Genomic DNA, 24,748 nt, shown 5'->3' with positions numbered 1-24,748 from the left:
CCAAACTTTCCAGGAAGATCCCAAAACCTTTTCCCTAGAAGGGAATTGAAATGCTTGTCTCCGTTGCTGTGGTAAGCAGAAACACAAAGAGTGGCTCAGGATGAGCCAGATATTAACAGTAATAATCACCTTTCTTATCTGTCTAGGAGTTTATGCCCTTATCACAAATGGATCCCCACATGGCTGTGTGAAGTACACGATGGAGATGTTACCAGTCCCGTTTACAGATGAGGGGACTGAGGCCCAGAGGGTGCCAACCTATATGGGTTAGACAGCTACTACACGCCCAGGCTAGTCTAGAACTGGGGCTCCTGGGAGCCTGCTCTTTTTCATAGTCCATGCTTGCTGGGCTCAGGCCAAACACAGGGTGAAGACCGAGCAACAGGGAGGATGCCTGATGGACCATGGACATCAACAGGCAGGAGTTCAGCAAGTGACCGTGAGAGTCAGGCCCAGGAGCCAGGCCAGCTCTGCCTGGGGGACTTCAGGGATGTGTGCCCCATGGAAGGGAGGGCGGCAGGTGGCGTCATGGTTATAGAGGGCAGCACTGGAGGAAGGAGTGTGAAATGTATACATTCTCTGAGAGTTGGAACAGCTTCAGCCACTTGGCATTGATGAGACGCACCCTTGTGTAATGGTGCCTCCACCCAGCCTGGTGAAAAACAGTCTTTTGGGGCTCATGGGGCCCTGGGTGTGGTTGGTATCTGATTGGCAGGCTGGAGAGAAGTTGCCAGTGCTAGCCAAAATGAGCTCTGAGAGGCCTTTGCTAATGACTCTTGAGAGACACATCCACAGTCATTTGCAGACTGGGCCCTGGGTCCTGCCCTTGTGGTGCTGTCCAGGGTGGCATGTGGCTGTCCCAGGAACGGGTGAGCTTCTTGGGGCAGGGAGATCCCAGGTTAGGATGCAAACAGTCTTCTTCTGGTGGGGTGGTAAACACTCCCCACGGCTCGGGGTTGTCTCTGGCTCTCACTGAGGTGCTCTGGGTGGGCAGTTAGGTCCATTTTATAGATGAGGAATCTGAGGCTTCTCTGACAAGAGATGAGGTCCCAGAGCTAGCTGTGGACAACACTGGAAACAGAACCTCCAGCTCCTGACTGCTGGTGCCCACTATAATTTGTCACACCACTCCTGTCCCTCTTTCCCTTGGGGTGATGAGTGAGAGAGTTTACAAATCAGTTCAGACTCGCAGTTGGGTGGCTCAGCCCCTCAGGGAGCTGAGGTCATGATAATCCCTTACCTTTCTACTGCTTTTTCCAGTTTACAGAATAATTTCATGATTTGCTGTGGTTTTTACAGGATTAACCCCTTTAGCAGATGGGCAAGCTAAGTCTGGCAGTTTTTTTTTTTTTTAAAGATTTTATTTATTTATTTGAGAGAGAGAATGAGAGAGAGCACATGAGAGGGGGGAGGGTCAGAGGGAGAAGCAGACTCCCTGCTGAGCAGGGAGCCCGATGCGGGACTCGATCCCGGGACTCCAGGATCATGACCTGAGCCGAAGGCAGTCGCCCAACCAACTGAGCCACCCAGGTGCCCTAAGTCTGGCAGTTTAAATGACTTACCCAGGCAATTGGGACTCGAACCCAGAACTTCTGACCCAAAGATGAGCGCTCTCTCTCCTGCCTCACGGCTGCCTCTTTTTCTCAGCCGCCCTGAATTTCATGAGAACAAATCGCTGAAGTTGGCCATGGGGCTGTTTCGCTGAACGTGTTCAGAGCAGATCTGAAAGAGTGAGGAGGGCTCCTTTCCTGTCTCTCTAACAGCTTCGAATTGATATAACTCAAATAAGAACCATACATTGTCAGTCACTGGTGAGAATAGGCTTGGGCAGGGTAGTTCTCGAGGAACTAGGGCCATGGATTATTGTTAAATTATGAGCTCCTGCGCAGCTGATTACTTTTAGGCCCAGACTCAGGCTTGCGCCAATGGTCCCAGCTGTCCTGACCTCAGATTTCCTCTGGTTTCAGGGCTGTGTGCTCCAGGCCTCAATGAGGAGTCCAAACATGGAGACATTCAAGCAGCAGAAGGTGGAGGACTTTTATGACATTGGAGAGGAGCTGGGCAGGTAAGAGGCTGGGAGAGGTGGAGGGGGCGCCTCTCCTGGGGCACTTTTCGTTTGATCAGGTAGGCACGGGCTTGTCACGGGACTCCTCGGAAGCTTTAAAAACAATCCTGAGGAATTCATCTTCACGTGCTGCTCTGCAAATAGTGGTCTCCATGGAAATAACAACTTGCCAGCAGAAGGGACTAGAATTCTTGTGCCCTATGTTTTCACTATCGCCTGGCTGACTGACAGTAACGGCGGGTCTAAAGGAGTCTTGTTTCATCTGTTACTTTTCTCACAAAACCCTCCCCAAACTCTGGACTGAGACCTGGCCTGTTGGTTTTCTTCTCTGAGTCCCACTTGGGATTCTCCATGGCTCTTGGGATTTTGTTTCATAAGCTCAGCGCCTGAATGGGAGGTGAAGTAATCCTCCTGAAAATGGATTCGCGTTGAGTAACAGGCCTCACGAGCCTTGTCATGAAGCTTCCTAGGATCTGAGTTATTGGGTGCATTTCCAGCTTGGCTAAATCCAGAATGCCCCCAGGGATAAATTCTGAGATCTGAAAGTGGTTACTGTGTGGAAAGAAAAGATTTTCCGAAGCTCTCTTCTTGCCTTCCATTTCTAGACTCTAATATTTAGATGGTTTTTTAGTTATTACAGAACACCAGCCCTAGAGTTTGATTCTCACTGCAGTGCCTGAGATTGAAATTCATTTCACTCTCATCTTTCATGTGAGGAAACTGGTCCAAAGAGTTTAAGCAAGTTGCCCGAAGTTGCTCAGCCAGCGAGTGACGTAGCCAAGGTCTGGCCAGTCCAGTTTGTACCTGCACGCCTGTCTGCCTTTTCCAATAAGTACAGCACTTGCATACTCACGTGAGCTTACCAGTACACCCAACCTCACCCCCTCACACCACTAGCAGAGTAAAAACTTGGGGGTTTAAAGCCTTCACTGTATCCATGATGCAAAACAGGAGGCCTTTCCTCTTTGTAGAGCTCCTGGGTTCAGGCCTAATATTTTCTTACTTTTATTCATTTATTTTATTTTTAATTTTATTACTTTAAAAGATTTATTTATTTGAGAAAGAGAGAATGTGAGCAGGAGGAGGGGCTGAGGGAGAGGGAGAGAGAGAATCCTCAGGCAGACTCCCCCTGAGTGCGGAGCCCGATGCGAGGCTTGATCCCAGGACCCTGAGATCATGACCTGAGCTGAAATCCAGAGTTGGATGCTCAACCAGCAGAGCCACCCAGGTGCCCGATCTCTTACTTTTATTTTTAAAGACAAAATAGAAAGAGCTTCAAAGCCAGAGGAACCTTACTTCAAGAAGAGGGTATGTTACTTCCAGTCCAGGGAGTGCTTGTCCTGGCTCACTGGCTGGCTGGGTGGGGGGAGCGAAGGACTGCAGGAGGGGCAGGAGTCCTCAGCCTTTTGTCTGAGCCGACTGCCACTGGCAATCCAGGGCCTGGCAAAGGTAAAAGAAGAGGACAGGGCCAGAGGCTGAAAGGTGGTCAGTGGGAGTCTGCCTCTGAATGGGAAGCCAGGTGCTTCCGATGTGGTGATACCAGGGGGAAAGTGGCAAGCTCAGGAGTGGACCCTGGCAGGCCCTTCCAATGGCATCTGATTCGGGAGCCTCACCTCAGCCACATCGTATGTGGAGGGGTCTGTGCTAGGTGCTCTGGGCACAAAGATGAACAAGACACGGACAGTTTCTGCCCTCCTGGGGCTCCAGCCCTGCAGTGGGGGCAGCCATGCACATGCCAAGGGCAGAGTTGGAAGGGACCTTGTCGGGGTGGGGGGCTCTGAAGAAGGAAGTCGAGACCATTTCCTGGGGACTTCACCTATTATTCCTTCTTAGTCCTGTCTCTCCCCAGCTTTGTGTATCAGGGCTATTAGAGCTGCAAGAGGCCTCCTGTTAGCTGGTCCTTCACCCGTGGCAGGGTGGGAGGGTCCGTACCTCACAGACTGGGAGCTTTGGATCACCACCACCCCCTACATCTCTAAAGCGCTAACTGGACATAGAATGGGTAAGAGGCTGCAGAGCCCTGAGGCCTTTGGAATGGTTTGGCATCCTAGCATTTGTGGTCTAGGGGCCAGATGGGCTAGAAGGCCTTTGGAGATCCATTCTTCCAGGTTCTTCATCTGAAAACTGAGGAGACTGAGGCTCAGGGAGGAGGGGAAGGTCTGGCCAGGAGCCATAAATAGGCTGGAGCTAGAGCTGTCTGCAGACGAGTGCTCTGACTCAGAAGGGACAGTCCTATTTTTCTCCCCTCCCCTCCCCTCCCCTCCTTTTCTTCACTTAACACGCCATTGAGGAGCTACTGTGTGTCAGGCACTGTCCAAGGCAGTGGTAAACAAATAGACACATTCCTGTCCTTTTGCAGCTTATGATCCATTGGTGGAGAAAGACACTAAACCCATGAACAGGAGAACCAAAGGGATAACTCTTTATAACATGTGTTAAGCGCTGTGCAAGGAGAGAGCAGGAGACACTGAGAGAGAATAGGGTACACGGTTGAGACCAAGTGGTCAGGGAATGGTGCTCAGAGGAAGTGACTGTTCACTTAAAAACTGAGGGGTAAATGTGCAGGCAAAGGAAACAGCATGGACACAGGCCCAGAGGTGGGGTAGAGCTTGGGGACTGGGCTGCTGAAATGTGAGCTGTGGGCAAGCAGTGCTAGATGAGGTTGGAGACATGGGTGGGGGCCGGAGCCAGCCAGTGAGCTCCCTGTCAACAGAGTGGTGGTGAGGTTTGGCCTTAGGGGTCAACACAGATCAGAATTTGTGTCCCCTTCCTAGCTGTGCAACCTTAGGACAACTTACTCAACCTCTCTGGGCCTCCGTTCTCTTACCCATAAGATAGGAATAATAACAGTACCTAGCCCATAGTTGGGGGATTAAGTGAGATGCTGAGTCTCTGGTGCTTCTCACAGAGCCAGGCCCAGGGTAAGTGTTCAATGAACGAGAGCTTCCGGCCTCTTGAAGTATGTTTGGGGCACCAAAGCCCTGCCTCCCTTCTCTGGAGCCCCCTGGGAGGGTCTTTGCAGGAAGAACAGGGTTGGGTCATTCTTATTTTGGGGAGAGCTACACATGGAACCTGGCTTCCTCTGCTGTCAGTGAGCACCCTCGGCTAGGCCCAGGGATGTCGTATTGATTTTAGCTCCTCATTCAAGTCCAAGTGAACGTGGCTGACACTGGTTTTCAGGTTTACTTCTACTGGTAGAGGAAGCCCACAAACATAATGTTGAGCAAAGGAAGCCAGACTCAAATGAGTCCATACCATATAAGTCCATTTGCGTAAAGTTCAAAACAGGCAAAATCAATCAGTGGTGCTAAAAGCCAGAATAGTGGTTATTCTTGAAGAACTAGTCACTGGAAGGGGGCGTGTGGGAGGTTCCCAGGGGGTGGGTATTGTTCTGTTTCTTGATCTGGGTGCTTGTTTCACTGATGCATTCTTTTCAGGAAAATATATCAAGCCATACATGTTTAGGTCCATCTTCCTGTGGGCATGTTACACCTTAACTAAAACCATGCGTTAGCAAACAAGGAATCTTTGACTCTCCTCCTGGTCCTGGTCTGGTCCCCGAAGCACATGTGTTTGATTCCTTCGGAGGCCTTGTATGTTTTATCCTACAAGTAAAAGGACATCTGTGAGAAAAGCTGCAGAATCCACCTTTGGGTCAGGATGGGGTGCCCTGGCTGGAGGGTCCTGGGCTGTGACCCTCACTGGACCCTATGCATCTTGCCTGATTTCTGGCTCCCAGTGCTGAGTGGAGACACTGGCTGTGCTCCCATTTTGGCCCCAGCCTGCTGGGGATGCTGGAGATCATCTGCTGTTTCTGGGAATGCTTGGAGAAATGCTGGCCTGTAGATTCTGGCTTCTCCCAGCCTTGGTAGCTGGGGTTAGGTGGAGCAGGGGAATATGAGAGCAGGACTTACAAAGAAAAACCCTCCCAACTCCTCCTTTTTAGTCAAGGCTAGGACCAGAGAGGGGAAGTGACTTGTCTGAGGTCACTCGGGGGTGGGGACTGATGGTCTGACTCTTCATCTAGGGCTCTGGCTACCACACCCTAAGAACTTGCAAAGCACAAACTCATTTTTGCTCTCATTCGAATATTTCTGGCAAGTGGGGAGAATATATGGCAGGATGGTCTTTTCTGTTTGACCTTGAGAGTAGGCTAGCAGTGTCAGAGTCAGGAAAGTGGGCATTTGGGAAGGAGGGATGTTCCTCCGAGGGAGGGCCTGCTAGATACGCCCTCCCTCTGCGGATGTACGCCCAAGAATACAAGGTAATTTAATGTATGTGATTCTATCCTATAGTGATCAGTGCTTTCTTCTTTCCTGTACTTAGATTACTTTCCTTTACTTAGATTGTTACATTAACACAAAACCATAAAATGTTATGTTGAACCGGATTTCAACAAGTAGTCCCAATCTCAATTTTATAGACAAGGAAAGTGAGGCTGAGGGAGGAGAGGTGATTTTGTCCAAGGTCACAGAGTAAGCAATATAGAAGGTGGAGCTTAAAGAAGCTTTTCAACTACACGGTGCTGGTTTAAACAAACGGACAAATATTTATCCATATGTTCATTCGACTTTTATCCGCAGCCCCAGCTCTATCGAGAAGCCTGCCTCACCATTACCCCACACGTGCCCTCACCCCCTCCTCTCTTCCCTGACGAAGACACCAGCCACAAGCCCTGTTACTTACAGGAGGCTCATATGTGCAAAGCACGCTGCTAGGCACGTAACATGCAGAATCCCCTTTTGTACGGACAGGAGCCTTTGGCCAGGGAAGGAACCACTGTTCTCGAGCCTCACCCTCCCTAAGCAGAGCTGAGGAATTCCCTGCGAATCCATATTGATAGGGCTGCCTGCCAGACCCGAGTCACCCGATGGGGTTCCCTGTGGTTAAGGTCACACACTCAGCTTCGCCAGGGCAACGTCTTTTGGGAGAGAAACAAGACCTCCAGGAATGTGTAGAGCTCAGATTCACCCAGGCTGGGTTCTAGAGCCCAGTCTAGCCACAAAGCACTATAGAAAACTACAATAGCAGGTGTTTGGATTGACCTGTCTCAGTCCTTAGGAAAAGGGTTTCCGAGGTGAACTCTGAGGCAAAGGGGCTTTTATTATTTCTTTTTAAATTAAAAACTTTTTCTCTTAAATTATAGAAGTAATGCATGGCAAATGTCATAAAGCTCTGAAGAGTTCAAGTAAAAAGTCAACTCTTTCCACCCTCCCTCCTTGTCTCATGCCCACAGCTGGACTTTGACGATAATTTTCTTCTGTCGCCTTTCAGAACTCTTCTAAGTAAAGCAAGTGTGTACGGACACCCAGATGGAATCATGTGACCATAAGAATCTACAGCTTGCTTTTTTCACTTAATGAAATGCATTGACTCTCTCTTTTTTTTTTTTTTTTAATTTTTTTTTTTAAAGATTTTTTTATTGATTTATTTGACAGAGAGAGACACAGGGAGAGGGAACACAAGCAGGGGAGTAGAAGAGGAAGAAGCAGGCTTCCCGCAGAGCAGGGAGGCCGATGCGAGGCTCAATCCCAGGACCCCGGGATCATGACCTGAGCCGAAGGCAGACGCTTAATGACTGAGCCACCCAGGCGCCCCGCATTGACTCTCTTTTTATAGCACTATATAGAGATCTATGAGACTTGGATGAAAGTTTTTTTTTTTTTTAAACATAAAAAACTTAAGGCAAGTTAAGCCAAGGAGAGATTAGTAGCCTTAACTCAGCAACTATTTTTATTTCTGAGCTCTACCTTCTCCTTCTTCTGGGGCTGTTTCTCACGCCCACACATTCCCTCCTCTTTTGTGTCTGGTTGAAGCACGTATGCTCAGAGTTAACATTCTCCCGGGTGTTGCACTATGGGGCAGGCCGGGGAGGCCGTGGGGAGCAGGGCAGTGCTCATGGCCCTGGGACTGCCCAGATGAGGCCGATCCCACATTTGTTTGTACCAGGCTGTTAGTTCTTTGAAGGCAGGTTCTCGTATTTTGTTTTGTTTTTTTAAAGATTTTATTTATTTATTTGACAGAGAGAGAGAGAGAGATAGCGAGAGCAGGAACACAAGCAGGGGGAGTGGGAGAGGGAGACGCAGGCTTCCTGCAGAGCAGGCAGCCCAATGTGGGGCTCGATCCCAGGACCCTGAGATCATGACCTGAGCTGAAGGCAGATGCTTAACGACTGAGCCACCTAGGCGCCCCTCTTATTTTGTTTTTTGTTTGTTTGTTTAAGTTTGTATTTAAATTCCAGTTAGTTAACAGCCAGTGTAGTATTAGTTTCAGGCGTACAATGTAGTGATTCAATGCCTCCATGCAACACCCAGGGCTTATCACGACAAACGCCCCCATCGCCTGTCCCACCCCTCTCCTCCCCTACCCCCCTTCCTCTAGGCTCTTATTTTGAGAATCACTATAGGACTGAGACAGAGGCCAGAGGGCCCAACAACTTCTGTGATGTCTCCTTGCTCTTTCCTTCAAGGTCTAGGTCAAATGCTGTCTCCCCGGCAAAGCCTGACCCACCCCATCCTACTCTACCCCTTCTGTATATTTAATTACCCCTTATTCTGGACCCACATCCCTATTAAATGCTCAGGTCATCCTACTTTATGTTACCTGAAAGGGTTCCCCTGGTCATCCCCCCACTGAGGATTCCTCCGGGCGGGGCTTCCCTCTACAGTGTCCAGAGAGGGCCTTTTACACTTGAGAAGTGCTCCGCTCCCACAGATACCCATCAGTGAGCTGCAGCACTATCTGGAACCTGCCCTGAGTTAAATCTGAGGCAGAAAACCTCAGCCAAGCCCCCCAGTACCCATAGGCCTTGAAATCCATGAACGTCCAGGATTTTGCAAACACCAAGAGGAGAACAAAATGCAATAATTACTTACATTTCCTGGTCACACATCATTATATTTAATCCTTGTCATAGCCTGTGAAGCACTTATTACCCCATTTTACAGATGGAGAAACTCAGTCTCCAAAATGTTAGGTACCTGGCTCAAGGAATTCAGATCTTCCTCATCGAGGAGAAGCCAACTGGGAAATTCACTCCGCGCAACACAGCAAATCTCAGAGAAAGTCAGAACTAGAAGCCAGAAACTTTGCTTGCTGGTCAGAGCCCTGTCTGCTGCCCTGGGCTGGGATTTTTATCCCTCTCTGATCATATACATGCTTATATTTCCTGTTGCTGGGAAGGCGTACGTGGCTGACGTGTGTTAAGAATCTTCTGCGCTTCCGTCAGTGTCTGTGCCGAGTACTTCTCGTCCTTCCAGAACAGTATGAGCTGGGTCACATTCCCACTTCACAGATGAGGAAACTGAGGTGCAGAGAAGTTTTACAGTGGACTCTTGTCCCTCATGCCAAAAGGCTTTCCTGCCACTAACACCAAGCTTGTCTTCTTCAGGCCCAGGAAGCTCTCGGCGTGGTGTTAGGGGTAAGGTAGTCTTTTGGGCCATAGCTGAACCCTGAGCAAGCCAGTGGTTTCTGAAAGATGAGTGGGGTGTGTGGAGGCGTACGTTCACGTCTATATTCTAGGTCATTATCACAGTCCAGTGACCCTTCCTGGGCACCCATTGGTGATGGGCACCATGATGGATGCAGGACACTTGGGCCTCAGGCCTTGCCCCAGAGGAGCTTGGCTCATTTGGGGCACAAGGCTGCTCTCCTCAAATGAAATGAGATGGAACAGGCCACGAGCTAATAGGGGGACCCCAAAAACATATGCCAGTTGTTCAGAGGAGGAAATCATCACCCTATATAGGCAGCTCCTCACATTCTAATCCAGGAGATGGCAGGGAACCACCCCAAGGTTAGGGCTCTGCCAGGGACTGAGGAGCCGCAGGCCTGGGCTTGGGCAAGAGGACACATGGTGGGGTTGGAAGGGTGGGGCTGCCAGGAGGACAGGAGACCACAGAGGGCCCTGGATGACAGAGGCCATGGAAGAAGGAGGGAGGCGCTTTCATCACTCATTGTTAGGAAAACAAAGCACAAAGCCACTCAAACAAAGTGGTTGCGTTGTCCACGCTTCCATCAGAAGCTGGCACATGGGGCAAATCGCTTGCCCTGTGGGGTAGGTCTCATTGAGCTCAGTTTGCATTAGGAAAACTGTAAGAGCTGGGGGGGAGGTATTATGTGGGGTGTCACTAAAACCATTATATACCTATATCTACAGAGTACACTCTCTTTTCTCCTTCATCGCCAGTACAGATATTTGTGTTGTGTTGTTTTCAACTTGACGTTGTTTTATTTACACCATTCCATGTATCCTGAGTCCGTATAACTTAAACATTTTTTGTTTCAAAATAATTTCAAATTTAATAAGAAAGCTTTCAGAATAACAGAACTCCTATATATTCTTTATTCAGATGCACCAATTTTTAACATTTTGTCATCTCCTCCCTTCTTCCCTCCCCCTCTCTCCTCCTCCTCCCCCTGCTCCTCTCCCTTCTTTCTCCTTCCTTTCTGTCTGTCTGACCATCTATTATTGCTTCTGAACCATTTGAAAGTAGGTTGCAGACATTATGCCTCTTTATCCCTTACTACTTGATTATGCATCTCCTAAGGGCTTGACTGTTCTCTTCCACATCTACAGAACAGTTTTCAACTTCAGGACATTTAACTCCGATATAATATTTTTCTCTACGCTAGCACCGTCATTCCAATTTTGTCAGTCATTCCATTAGTGTTCTTTTTATTTGTTTTTTGTTTTTTAAGATTTTATTTATTTATTTGAGAGAGAGTGGGAGAGAGCACAAGCAGGGTGGGTGGGTAGAGGGAGAGGGAGAAGCAGACTCCCCCTGAGCCGGGAGCCCAATGTGGGACTCGATCCCAGGACCCTGGGATCATGACCTGAGCCGAAGGCAGACGCCTAACGACTGAGCCACCCAGGCGCCCCGCCTTCATTGTTTTTGTGTGCTTTTGGTACTTGGAGTTTGGTAAAGATACATTTGTGTTTTCACAGTGGGGGCATTTAAAGTGCTGGAGGTCTTCTGTGCTTCTCCCTTAGTTCCAAACTTTATTTCTCTCTGTGACTTTGCCCTCCTTTGTGGTGTTTACTTTTCATTACCTTTCCAGTCATTGGATAATTTGAAGTTTTGAGAGCAACAGAAGGCAGGTAAGGCAAATATAATCATTCCCATTTTATAACTGAAGCAAAGGAGGCTCGGGGAATGTACCTGACCCAGTCTTGCCGGGACCACAGGGTTTGGCCTCCCCTCCTCAGGGGCAGAAAGGACACAAGGTCTTTAGGAGACCACGGAACTCTAGCAGAAGGTTCCACGTCTTTGTCTGTACTTTTAGAAGCTGGCCCGGAAGGGGTCTCTAAGAAAGCTTTCTGAGAGCTCTGGGAGAGGAGTTACCTGGGGAGGGGACTGCTTTTAGGGCAGAGGAGAGGAGAGTGTGGTTTCCCTGTACTTCTTGCTGAGGAAATGCACGCGAAGGGGAAGAGGTGAGGCTAGTGGTAGGAGTTTGGGCCTGAGGTACCCATCACCTTAGCTGCAGTAAAGCAGTCCAGGCTCTGGCAGTGCAGGTGGGAGGTCGTGGGAGACCCTGTAACTTCTAGATCTTCCCACAGAGGTGATGGCTATGGCCTTCGGTGTCTCTCGGGGAGATTGCCCCAGACTCCCCAGCAGCCTTCACCAGGCTTTAGAGCCCAAGAACTTTAATCTGCAAGGGCTCCTACACTGTCTAGTCCAGGGGACGGAAAACTATAGCCCTCCAGCCACATCTGGCCCGCCACCTGTTTGAGTGGCCCTGGAGCTATGAATGGGTTTTACCCATGAACAGTTCCAACAGATTTGATGAGAGGGAACACTGACTTTGGACCCCAAGTAAGCAAAATGTTATCTCACCCCCCCCCCCACCAAGTGTTCTATTCTTCTCCTTGGAAGATCTGTATTACAAAAAGCACACAAAACAAAAATAAAATAAAGCCTCCTTGTTATATTTTGAATTTCATCAACTAAAAATCTGTGGAGATTTTTGTTTTCTTCCTCATTGTATACATACCTTGATTTTGCTTCTTGGTCAGCAATGCACAAACTGTTTACTCTCTGGCTCTTTGTGGAAAAACATGACCACTCCTGATTGACTTCAGTAGAGTTTACTATTTAAGCAACAAAACTTGTAAAAAGTGGATTATTATGGGGTAGGGGACAGGATGTAAACCGATCAAAGTGAAGGGGCCGTTATGGAAAAGGAGGAAGAAGGGGTGAGCAGAGGTCCACCTGCTCCCCATCCCTGCCCTCTCTCTCTCAGAGCCTGTGAGGAACCTCCGAGAAGGCAGTTTTAGAGCCACAGTCTAACTAGGTTAAGCCTGTCCTCTTCAGAGAGTGCTGGGGTGGGCAGGAGGGAAAGGAGCTCTGACTATTAGGGATTGAGTGTCTTCTCTAAATCTGGTCCTGCTCTAGCCACAGGGGTTCATTACCTGGTTTAATCCTCTTGCAGCCTATGTGGTGATAGGTCTTTCTCCCATTTTGCAGATGAGGAAGCTGGAGTTTAGTGAGCTTGGCTGACTTGCCAGCTAGGATTTAAGCCCAGGACTCTGATTCCTGGTCCAGCGCTCCCTTTGAGGTACCAAGTTGCCCAGAATTTTCTTTCTGCCTGAGACCCTCGGGTCCCCTCCACAGAACGAGGAGGGCGGTTGGCACAGTTGTTTCCTGCTCTTGGTGGGCTGTTGGAGGAGATCTGCTGAGAGCCTCGTTGTCCTGCCTCTGGTGTACTTCTAGGGCTAGCACTGCCTCCCTGCTCCTCCCCTGCCCTTGGTGGCCAGCATCTAATCCTGAGGCCTCAGGACCCTAATCTTGAATCCTGAGCCGTTAGCCCCTGGCGTCCTAGGCACAGGGCCTGGAGGGTGAGGAAATATCCTTCCCCCCTCGGGGTGAGGTTAAGTTGGCACCCTGGGGCAGGACCCACAAGCTAAAGGGGGAACGTTAGCTACAGTGTGATTCTAGGAGGCAAAGCATTCCTACCAGTCTTTTGGAGGGGACCTCCACTTCTCTCCCATCTGTCCCCCTCCCCAGCTGAGAAGACAGGGCAGAGGGGAGAAGGGCAGCTGAGGGATGTCGGCAGGAGGACGGGCTCAGGGCAGGAGACTGACGAGCCCTAGCCTGGCAGGGACTATTCTGGGTGCTAGAGCTACCAGGCCCAGGTTTGATTTTGACTCGGCTACCGTGAGCTTTTAGAACTCGGGCAGCTTCACTCTCGTAGGCTCTGTTTCTTTATCCTAAGATGGTCCCCGTCTCATAAGATTGTTGAAATACCACATGTGGAATCTGAGTCTCTTCCATGTTTTCCAGCTTTCTGGGGTCCCGTTCTTTAATGTCCAAATAAGAATAAGAGCATTCCATTGCAGGGCAACGGGAAGTCCTCTTCCTAATCCAGCCTTTCTCGCTCTCCCCAGGGAGTACTCACATCCTCCTCCACATCTCAGGGCCTTGGGCTTGGGGGCCCCTTCCTCCTTTGAGACAAAGCTGGGCTCCCTCTGTGACCTTGTCTCACGCATGGACTCGGGCCCATTTCTGAGTGCCTTCCCTCACCACCAAGATTGGTTGCAGGGTACGCTGACTTTCTCATGAGCTTCTTATGAGAGGAATTTCTGCACAGAGATGGCTTAAAGCATGGTAGCAGACCCCTCAGCTCCTTTGACTCCTGACCTCTGCCATGATGCTGGGGCCTTCCAGGACCCCACCCCAGGCCCCAAGTCTGCTACCATCCTTCATACTAACTACCCAAGGGAGACTCTTTTTCCTTCAGATATAGCCAGGCTAGCTCCTTGTTGTGGCAGCCTGTCCCTAGTGGACCCTGGTTTTTATATCCTGAATCAAAGGCCCTTTAAAGTTTTTCCCAGACAAAAGCCATCTCTGACCTGTACCCACCTTGCCCCCATGATGGAGTCTTCTCCCTTAGTACATGGTTACAGCTCTGAGTAGCTTTCAAAATACCACTTTCCCCATTCCTGCCATAGATGTAAGGGCGTAGCTTGGCATTTGGGAAGTGCCCAGCAAATGGTCACAGATATGGACATCATTTTGCCAAAAGCCTGGCAGTCAGTTGTTTTGAAGGGCTTATGGGGAGGAGCTGGGTTGGGCAGCTTCTCTGTTACCTTATTTGATCATGACACTCCTGATGGAGCAAGTCTCTGTATTATCCTCTCCTGGCTATGTTAATCTTACCTTTTTGCCTTCGCTCACCCTAGACCCCGCCGGGGATCCCCCCCCCCCCCCCGCCCTCCCCCGTCCTCCCCGCCCCCCCTCCGCCCTCCCCGCCCCCCCTCCACCCTCCCCGCCCCCCCTCCGCCCTCCCCGCCCCTGCTTGTGCGTGCTATCTACTGTACTCAACATTCCTTTCTTTTTTTTTTTAAGATTTTATTTATTTATTTGACAGAGAGACAGCGAGAGAGGGAACACAAGCAGGGGGAGTGGGAGAAGGAGAAGCAGGCTTCCCGCTGAGCAGGGAGCCCGATGCGGGGCTCGATGCGGGGCTCGATGCGGGGCTCGATGCGGGGCTCGATGCGGGGCTCGATGCGGGGCTCGATCCCATGACTCTGGGATCACGACCTGGGCCGAAGGCAGATGCTTAACAACTGAGCCACCCAGGCGCCCCAATCAACATTCCTTTCTTGCTAGAACTACTCTCTTCCCTCTCCCCTACCCCATGCCCCTCACCGCCCCCTACCCAGTACAGTGGAGCTGGGCTGGTCCTTGTGCAGGGGTAGCCCCCGATTGACCCCAAAGCGACCCACTCATTGGCTAGCTGATATCCTATGAGATGGCTGGGCTAAAACCGCCCTGCCCACTAGGAGCAGTGATACTTAGCTAAACGCCCCTTTAAGGGCCTCTCTCTGAGACTTGACTCAGAGTGTGAGGAGGGAATGGGGCAGCCACTGATTCCACGAGCTAATCCCTTTATGGCCTCTAGCTTCACTTCCCATTCCTGCGTGGATCCTTCCAGTGACTACCTTTCCCTCAAAGAGCTCGAGTAGCAGGCTTTCCCTGCGTTACCTACTCTCACCCGTGCATGGAGCCTTGCTCCAGCCGCTTCCTCTCGGAAGCCTGCCCAGACTAATGCAGGCATGTTGACTGCAGGCTGGATTGGGAGTGTCTACATTCCCACAACACATGTGGCGACCCTTGTCATTATTTGCCCACGAGTCTGCATTCACCGAGTTTTGCGCAGCTCCTTGATGAAAAGTTGCCCCAAAGCAGCTCATAGTCCGGTGAGTTTTCTGATCACAGGATCTGGAGGCCATTCTGTTTTATTTCCTAGTGCCTCACACAGTGATTGGCACATGGTAGGTGCACCATAAACCTTCAGATGAGTTCTGGTTTCAGTTGGCTCTGCTCTGTAGTCTGGCTTTGCACCATGACCTTAGCCACGTTTCTCCTCTTCTCTGGTCCCCAGTCCCTTTTTTCCAGTTTAGAACATGGCTACCTCCATGGCCTGGCACAGCTGGTGAAGGTTTTGGGAGGTAGGAGCTAAGTGGGGCACTAAAGGGTGGTTGAAATTCGGATAGGCTGAGTAGGGAGGGTGGGCATTCCAGATAAACATAGATATAGAGCTTCCCAAAGGGACAAGAACATGCAACGTATGTTTGCAGGGAGTGGGTCCCCTGGAAACTAGATGACCAGTTCTGGCCGGAGAGCCATGGGCAAGCCCAGGGTAGCAAACACAGGATGGACAAAAATCTAAGCTAGCCGATTTAATGGTATTGGTCACAGGGGTGGGTGGGGTGGGGAAGGAGGGGAAGGTAGGACTATGGATGATCCAACAGTTTTTTATTTATACTTTTCTATACCTCCTAAAAAAAAACATTTAATATGTATTTCTTATGTTATAGGGAAGGTATTGCTTTTTAAGTATTTCATGCTCAGAGGTTTGGACTTTTTGCTGGTTTTAAACTGGAAGAGAGGTTCATGGGACCGGATAGAGAAAGGGACACGGGAGTCAGGCTAAATCCACTCTTTAGGGATCTTGTCTGTTAGGTGAAGTGACACGTACTTGTATGTATTCTAGCTCAAGTCCTGATTCCAGCTAATGCTGGCTTTAGGAAGCTCTTCCTGAATAAGAGCTTCCCAAAATAAGTCTGGAAAACCTTTGCCTAGGACTTGGAAGAACATGACCATTAACTAAGAATGGAACTTAAACTGTTAATGGCAGCAGGTGCTCATTTAGTGATGACAGTGTTGTGCCTTTTCTGTCGTCTCTGTTAGACTGCCCCGTAGCCAGATGTTAACTGGCACTTGGATGGTTCCTCTCGTAAAGCTGCACTCTTGTGCCCACGGGTATATAGCTCTGATTTATCTGCCTTACCTTTCCATTGACACTTTAGTGTCCTCTTTGCAGGGAAAGTGATTCAGGACTATGTCGAAGCCATGTCTTCCCTATAGTCTGTCAGACACGGAGTCAGGAATAAGTGGCTGGCTGATTAAACTGAAGGATGTAGGGCACCTGGGCGCCTCAGTTGGTTAAGCGTCTGCCTTCGGCTCAGGTCATGGTCCCAGGGTCCTGGGATCGAGCCCTGCATCGCACTCCCTGCTCGGCGGAGAGCCTGCTTCTCCCTCTCCCACTCCCCCTGCTTGTGTTCCCTCTCTCGCTGTCTCTCTCTCTCTGTCAAATAAATAAAATCTTTAAAACAAAACAAAAAAATAAACTGAAGGATGTGGTTGGCTTAGCTCCATTGTTTTGCTTACTCGCCAAAACTTACCTCTTAATACTTCCCAAATTTTCTCTACTCTAGCTGCTATGCCCCTTGTCCAAGCCTTTTATTTTTACATTTTTTGTAAGTTTTAATTCCAGTTAGTTAACATACAGTGTGATATTAGTTTCAGGTGTACAGTATAGTGATTCAACAATTCTATATATCACCCGGTGCTCATCACAACAAGTGCACTCCTTAATCCCATCCCCTATTTCACCCATCCCCCACCCCCTCCCCTCTGGTAACCATCAGTGTGTTCTCTATAATTAAGAGCCGGTTTCTTGATTTATCTCTCTCTCTCTCTTTTCCCCTTTGCTCCTTTGTTTTGTTTCTTAAATTCCACATATGAGTGAAATCATATGGTATTTGTCTTTCTCTGACTTATTTCACTTAGCATTATACTCTCTAGCTCCATCCACGTCGTTGCAAATGGCAAGATTTCATTCTTTTTGATGGCTGAGTAATATTCCATTGTGTGTGTATATATATATACACACCACATCTTCTTATCTATTCATCTGTCAATGTACACTTGGGCTGCTTCTGTATCTTGGCTATTGTAGATAATGCTGCTATAAACAACGGGATGCATGTATCCCTTTGAGTTAGTGTTTTTGTATTTTTTGGGTAAATACCCAGTAGTGTGATTGCTGGATCTAGGGTAGTTCTCTTTTTAACTTTTTGAGAAACCTCCATACTGTTTTCAAGAGTGACTGCCCCAGTTTGCATGCCCATCAACAGTGCACGAATGTTCCTTTTTCTCTGCATCCTTGCTAACACTTGTTGTTTCTTGTGTCCAAGCCTTTTTTTTAATTAAAAAAAAAATTTTTTTTTTAAAGATTTTATTTATTTATTTGACAGAGACAGAGACAACGAGAGCAGGAACACAAGCAGGGGGAGTGGGGAGGGAGAAGCAGGCTTCCCGCTGAGCCGGGAGCCCGACGTGGGGCTCGATCCCAGGACCCTGGGATCATGACCTGAGCCGAAGGCAGATGCTTAACCAACTGAGCCACCCAGGCGCCCGAATTTTTAAAAAATTTTAAAAGATTTTTAAGAATTTATTTATTTTAGAGAGAGAGAGAGAGCAGGGGGAGGGGCAGAGAGAGAATCTCAAGCACACTCCCCACTGAGCATGGAGCCCTACTCAGGGCTCGATCCCATGAGCCTGAGATCACAACCTGAGCCGAAACCAAGAGTCAGATGCGGGGAGCCTGGGTGGCTCAGTCAGTTAAGCGGCTGCCTTCAGCTCGGGTCATGATCCCAGGGTCCTGGGATTGAGCCCCACATCGGGCTCCCTGCTCAGCAGGAAGGCTGCTTCTCCCTCTGCCTGCCACTTCCCCTGCTTGTGCTCTCTCTCTCTCTCTCTGTCAAATAAATAAATAAAATATTAAAAAAAAAAAAAGAGTCATATGCTTAACCAACTGAGCCACCCAGACATCCCCTTGTCCAAGCCTGTTAATGAGAGGTTCTTTTTTTCCTTCGGAGCACCTTCTCTCTCATCTCCTTCCTCTCTTCCCCTAGTTCTTCTCAGTCCTCAAGTCCAGTGAAAATACCTCCTATTACTCTGCAGCCTTCCATGGTACTTCCCCCAGCCTCGTCCATCTCTCCAACTTCGAGGAGTCGTAGCCCTTAGAGTCTGTGCCTCGTACATAATTGCTCTGAAGTGGAAGCCTTCCTGGAGGTTCATTCTGTATCCCAAGCCAGACTGTGAACACCTTGAGGACAGGGGCCAAGGTGTATCTTTCTTAGTGTTCCCAGCACCTCTCGCATGGGGCGAGTCCACAGAAGACAGTCAGCAAACACAGGGGCTGGTGCAACCATAACCCGCGCTCAGCCAGCGCTGAGCCCCAAGGGCTTGAGTTTGCTTCTACAAGCCCAAGAGAAGGTAGAAATGCAGCATCATTTTCCTCACAGCCCTGCTCACACGACCTTCTTTGTTTTCTTGCCTGGAGGGGGCGGAGCAGGAGAGCAGGCCAAGTGTGCAGAGCTGTTTGACATCCCAGCAGCTGTACAGAATGTTCGCTTGTTCTCCCTCTCGGGGGCCCGAATGGCCCCACAACACAGCTTCTTCCTGCACTGGGGTTAGCCTGGTGGCCTCTGTCCAGCTCTTGCTTCTCCAGGACGTGGCGCAGCCGAGTTCTGCCAACCCAAGCGGGGTGTCTAATTCCAGGGAGAGAAGGTGCTGGTACTTCCCCTTGTGGGGGTACCAATCTCAACTGAGGAGATGAGGAGGAGTCCTGTCGCCATAGAAGTTCCAGATCCAGGCTGTGGCCTTCTTGGGGCTGAGGGTAAGAGAAGTAGAAAGCCTCATTTGTGGCGTCCGAGCCAATAGCCCTGGACTTAGAGTAGAGAACTTGATTCAAGTTCCACTCTGGCCACTAAGATGTTGTACCTTGGACAAGGCAGTTTTCCTCTCTGGGCCACGGAGCATGTTGGTGGTGTGACAGGGACCTGAATGCAGGTCTCTTCGCTCCAGGTCCTTTGCTTTCTCTACTACTGCACAGAAACACTTACTCCTTTCAGTACCTGAGGCGCTCTCAGGAATGGGGGCTTTCTTCCAGAGGTGCGCTGTCAGGGATCTACCCCCAAACCATGACTCTCCCACATCTCCTTCCTGTAGGTATTTCCCTTTAAGCCTCCGACTCCCTTGGGGCTACTGGACAGTCTGTCTCCTTCAACAGCTGCAGGGAGATCCTTCCCAGAGGAGGCAGGGACAGGGGAACTGCTTGGGTGAAGCCAGCAATGCCTTCCCACAGCTGGGCTCAATAGCAGTTTGTCATACGAATGCATGAATGGTGCATGAATGAATGAATTCCAGCAGGAGACAGGAGAATTGATGATGCCATGATGTTACCTTAATCATCACTGTAGGATAGGAGACCAGGACACTCTTGGGAAGACGACCCCCCCAACCCCCACCCCGTGAAATGGACTATCTCAGAGAAGCACCTGCTCACCTGGAAACGAGAGGCCTGATAAAATGCTGTTCTCCGTGTTGAGGCATTCAACGAGAGGACAATAAGAGAGAGTGCTGGTATGGAGTGGAGGGGTCCAGGCTTTGGTTCTAGAGCTGCATGTGCTTAGACAAGTCCTTTCCCCCACATGGCCTCAATTTTCCCATCTCCAATATATATATATTTTAAGATTTATTTATTGACTTGAGAGAGAAAGTGTGTGCACAAGAGGGGGGGCAGAGGGAAAGGGAGGGAGACTCCCAAGCAGACTCCCCGCTGAGCGTGGAGCCCAATGTGGGGCTTATTCCCATGACCCTGATATCACGACCTGAGCCAAAACCAAGAGTTGGACGCTCAACCCACTAGGCCACCTAGGCGCTCCTCCCCCAAGGGGTGGAGGCCGGGCTGGAGGCCACGTGCTCGGCTGGCGCAGGAGTCACTTACCTGGCGCTGCGGCCCGTGGCACAGGAGGGCATCCGGGGCCACTGGCATGCTGTTGCTGAGATTAGGCAGGGACGTTTGGCACTGAGGCTGTGCCCAGGGCCTGTTTTAGCAACACGGCTAGTAAATATTGACCCTGTGACACGAAAATGGAAAGCAGAGATGACTACGTTAACTCACTCAGAGGGTCAGAGCTCACCAAGGCCTGATAAGACATCTTGTAGTTTTGCAATGCGGAGGTGTGTCACTAACAAATCAGTTGTTTAGGGGTGGGGAGAAGGGAAAACGGGACAAGGAAGCCTTCGTGAATAGTCTACTGCTGCTCTTCTGCGGACACTGGCTGGCCTGTGTATTCATCTGTGCACTTTTTATTTTTTTTTAAGGTTTTATTTATTTTTCAGAGCGAGAGAGAGCACAAGCAGGGGGAGCGGCAGACAGAGGGGGAGGGAGAAGCAGGCTCCCCGCTGAGCAGGGAGCCCCATGTGGGGCTTGATCCCAGGACCCTGAGATCATGACCTGAGCCGAAGGCAGCCGCTTAACCGACTGAGCCCCCCAGGCGTCCCTCATCTGTTCACTTTTATTTTTTTTAAGATTTTTATTTATTTATTTGAGACAGAGAGAATGAGAGACAGCATGAGAGGGAGGAGGGTCAGAGGGAGAAGCAGACTCCCTGCCAAGCAGGGAGCCCGATGCGGGACTCGATCCCGGGACTCCAGGATCATGACCTGAGCCGAAGGCAGTCGCTTAACCAACTGAGCCACCCAGGCGCCCTCATCTGTTCACTTTTAAATGAATGGATACTTACATCCTTGAGGCACATAGAGAAAAGAATGCAAGGAAACGCACCAAAACATCCCCCATGACACTCTCCAGAGATGGCCAAATTGTCACTCGTTTGGATTTTTCATATACTTTTCCTGTTTTCCACAGTGCCTGCAACGATCGCATATTACTTTTATAATTACAAAAGGGCAATTTGTTAGAAATAAACTATTTTTCTGTGACGAGTCTGAAGGAAATTTCTGAAATCTCCCAAGTACCTCAGACCTTTGTGTTTTGCCTGTTGAACATTGTGTAGGAACACGGTCATCAAGAGAAAAGTCCGTATGGGAGAAGCTACTTTTCTGCATAAACCCTGATCTGAGCTTGTTTCCTTATTGATTTGTGCCCATGAAAGCAGAATGCGGTGGGAAAAATTCCAGTCATTTGAGATTTCAGGATTTTTTTTTTTTCTAAGTAAGCAAACACTTAACTGCTTTGAGTGCTTTCTGTTTGCCAGCTCCGTATACCACAGAGGCGAGGCCTGGCTTGGCCCAGAACTGGCAGGTCTGAGCACAGGACACTCTGCTAAATGGTTACATGGGAGCCGAAGGTGGCAGCAGTCAGGTCTGGAGGGAATAGGCCTTAGAGTTCGGAGCATGGGGTGGCAGTGCCATTTGCCATCATTATAATAACTATTGCTAATTCAGCACCAATCATATACCAGGAGCCTCCCATGTACGATCACTGATCATCACAAAACTGTGTGATAGGCGTTAGCTAGCTACCTTTTAGGGATGAGGAAACCAGGGCCAGGAGAGTCAGAGGCAGGCCTGGATTCAAACCCACGTCTGCCTGACTGCCTCGAATGTGCTCTTCCCACCATGCCAGGCTGCCTCTCAAGCGATTTAGGGTTTTGCACTAGAGAACAGAACTTCCAAAGGGAACATGAGCTCACAAACAAGATGCATGCGGCCTTTACCCAGGACTGAGGGTCTTGGGAGGAAGAGGCAGCCCCAAGTGTAAACATGGGCAAGTAGCTACAGGGAGGATCCTGGTGCGTCAGCCCTGATCCCAGGACTGGGTGTGTCTGCCCTCCTCGGCCCTGGGGTGATCCAAAGGGCCCTGTAGGGCCATGAGAACCGAGGGATAGGTGGACCTCCTTTGAGGTTACTTCTGGCCCATCCAGAGGGCCTTTTATCTGCAGACTGCTTGTGAGCTGGGGGGCGGGAGGATTTGTTGGGGAGAAAGGAGTTGGAGCTCGAAGTTGTGGCATCAAAGCCTGTGGGTGAGGAGAAATTGGTCTCTGGGTCTTCCTTTTTTTAAGAGGTTTTTTTTATTGTTATGTTAATGACCATACATTACATCATTAATTTTAGACGTAGTGTTCCATGATTCATTGTTTGTGCATAACACCCAGTGCTCCATGCAGAATGTGCCCTCCTCAATACCCACCACCAGGCTAACCCATCCTCCCACCCCCCTCCCCTCTAGAACCCTCAGTTTGTTTTTCAGAGTCCATCGTCTCTCATGGTTTGTCTCCCCCTCTGATTTCCCCCCCTTCATTCTTCCCTTCCTGCTATCTTCTTTTTTTTTTTCTTAACATATATTGCATTATTTGTTTCAGAGGTACAGACCTGAGATTCAACAGTCTTGCACAATTCACAGCGCTCACCAGAGCACATACCCTCCCTAGTGTCTATCACCCAGTCACCCCATCCCTCCCACCCCACCCCCTACTCCAGCAACCCTCAGTTTGTTTCCTGAGATTAAGAATTCCTCATAGGGCGCCTGGGTGGCTCAGTTGGTTAAGCAACTGCCTTCGGCTCAGGTCATGATCCTGGAGTCCCGGGATCGAGTCCCGCATCGGGCTCCCTGCTCAGCAGGGAGTCTGCTTCTCCCTCTCCCGCTCCCCCCTTTTGTGCTCTTTCTCTCTCACTCTCTCTCTCAAATAAATAAATAAAAATAAAAATAAAAAAAAGAATTCCTCATATCAGTGAGGTCATATGATACATGTCTTTCTCTGTTTGACTTATTTCGCTCAGCATAATACCCTCCAGTTCCATCCACGTCGTTGCAAATGGCAAGATCTCATTCCTTTTGATGGCTGTATAATATTCCATTGTATATATATACCACATCTTCTTTATCCATTTATCTGTCGATGGACGTCTTGGCTCTTTCCACAGTTTGGCTATTGTGGACATTGCTGCTATAAACATCGGGGTGCACGTACCCCTTCGGATCCCTACATTTGTATCTTTGGGGTAAATACCCAGTAGTGCAATTGCTGGATCATATGGTAGCTCTATTTTCAACTTTTTAGGAACCTCCAAACTGTTTTCCAGAGTGGCTGCACCAGCTTGCATTCCCACCAACAGTGTAGGAGGGTTCCCCTTTCTCTGCATCCCCGGCAACATCTGTCATTTCCTGACTTGTTAATTTTAGCCATTCTGACTGGTGTGAGGTGGTATCTCTTTGAGGTTTTGATTTGGATTTCCCTGATGCTGAGTGATGTTGAGCACTTTTTCATGTGTCTGTTGGCCATTTGGATGTCTTCTTTGGAAAAATGTCTGTTCATGTCTTCTGATTGGATTCTTTGTTCTTTGGTCTCTGGGTCTTCTTTAGGCCCAGTGAATGAAAACAACCACGAAAGGAGTCTATGGTTGTTTAGCTTTTTAGCTGGATTAGTAGAGCTAGCTAATTTCTGAGCCCGAGGCAGCGATTGCCTCTTTGGGCTCATAGATCCAGTCCTCACAGCCCTTGGGACCAGCCAGGAGCCCCACTTCCTTGCCCACTTCCCCTAGAAATCTCTCTGCCTGCAAACTGTAACTGGAGAATGCTCTGTCTGCCCCCCTCACCCAGGAATGCCTGCCTTCCGAGAATGCGTCTCGGAGTTGGACTTCATCAGTTAAAGTTGGTTTCTGCTTATTTTATTTTCTTAGGAGAAAAGATGTGTGTTTTGCGGGGAGAGGCTGAATTGTGGTATGTGGTGTTTTAAAAAAAAAAAACAACTACTTTTTTTTTTTTTGGTCCCAAGCAGACAAGTTGTCTGAAGCCCAGCAGCAGCCATTATAGAAATGGCTTATCTTGTGGTTCTCCAGCGTTGTGGCTAGAATATTTTTGGTTTCCTGGCAAAGCCATATAGAACTTTGCAATTTGATGGAGATGGTTTCAAAGTTGCCCAAATTGAAAGGAGCGGTTGAAAGCAGAAGCCGTGCTTTCTTCCCTCTGGCCCAGAAGTCCGTGTTCTGCTGAGGCTCACACCAATGTTGAGCGCCTGCTTTTGACATGATAATGAGAATCATGATAATCACCTACGTTTGTAGAGAGCCTTACAGTTTACAAAGCACATTCACATACACCATCACATTCAGTTCTCATGGCTACAATTTCTAGATCGGGAGGGGCAATGAACCCTCTTTTACAGAAAAGTGAGGCTCAGAGAGGTTAAGTGCCCTGGTCACACAACTGGGAAGAGGCAGAGTCAGAAGTGAAGTCAAGGTTTTCTGACTCCAGACCGCGAAAGGCGGGAAGGTTTGCACCCAGTTTAAGATGTGGACCTGCCATTGCCCTGAAATGCGGGTTCTCTGTGACTGGTGTAGACCCAGCAGAGCCAACCTCCGTAGGCTTCGAGGCGCAGTTGGGGCTTTGCCTCTGTGGCTTTCTGTGGCTGCTGTCTCTATTTGCTCTTGACATTTGCCCCATGAGGCGGCAGAGTAGGTAGATGCTACTAGCCCCATTTTGCAGACGAGAAATGGGTGTTGGGTGCCTCTTGGAGGTACGTAGGGGACTGGGGTCACAGCCAGTGACTGGGGAAGGAGGGACTAAGAAGAGGGAACACAG

The 24,748-nt window shown here is 49.4% G+C and overlaps 1 protein-coding gene across 2 annotated transcripts in view; it reads left to right on the top strand.

The window, feature by feature from the left end:
* Positions 1 to 1,973: 1,973 nt before the first annotated feature.
* Positions 1,974 to 24,748, top strand: part of DAPK2 (death associated protein kinase 2) — a 113,725-nt gene continuing 90,950 nt past the window's right edge. For both annotated transcript variants that reach the window (XM_034993549.1, XM_034993548.1), the window contains exon 1: positions 1,974 to 2,065. In XM_034993549.1, the coding sequence (XP_034849440.1) occupies positions 1,989 to 2,065 (77 nt within the window). In that variant the 5' untranslated portion in view covers positions 1,974 to 1,988. The remainder of the gene's footprint in view (positions 2,066 to 24,748) is intronic.

The sequence above is a fragment of the Mirounga leonina genome, unplaced genomic scaffold, assembly GCF_011800145.1.
Source record: "Mirounga leonina isolate KUSES-001 unplaced genomic scaffold, KU_Mleo_1.0 Mir_91, whole genome shotgun sequence".
Lineage (NCBI taxonomy): Eukaryota > Metazoa > Chordata > Mammalia > Carnivora > Phocidae > Mirounga > Mirounga leonina.
The sequence above is the reverse complement of the archived record's forward strand: the minus strand, read 5'-3'. Positions and strand labels throughout refer to the sequence as shown.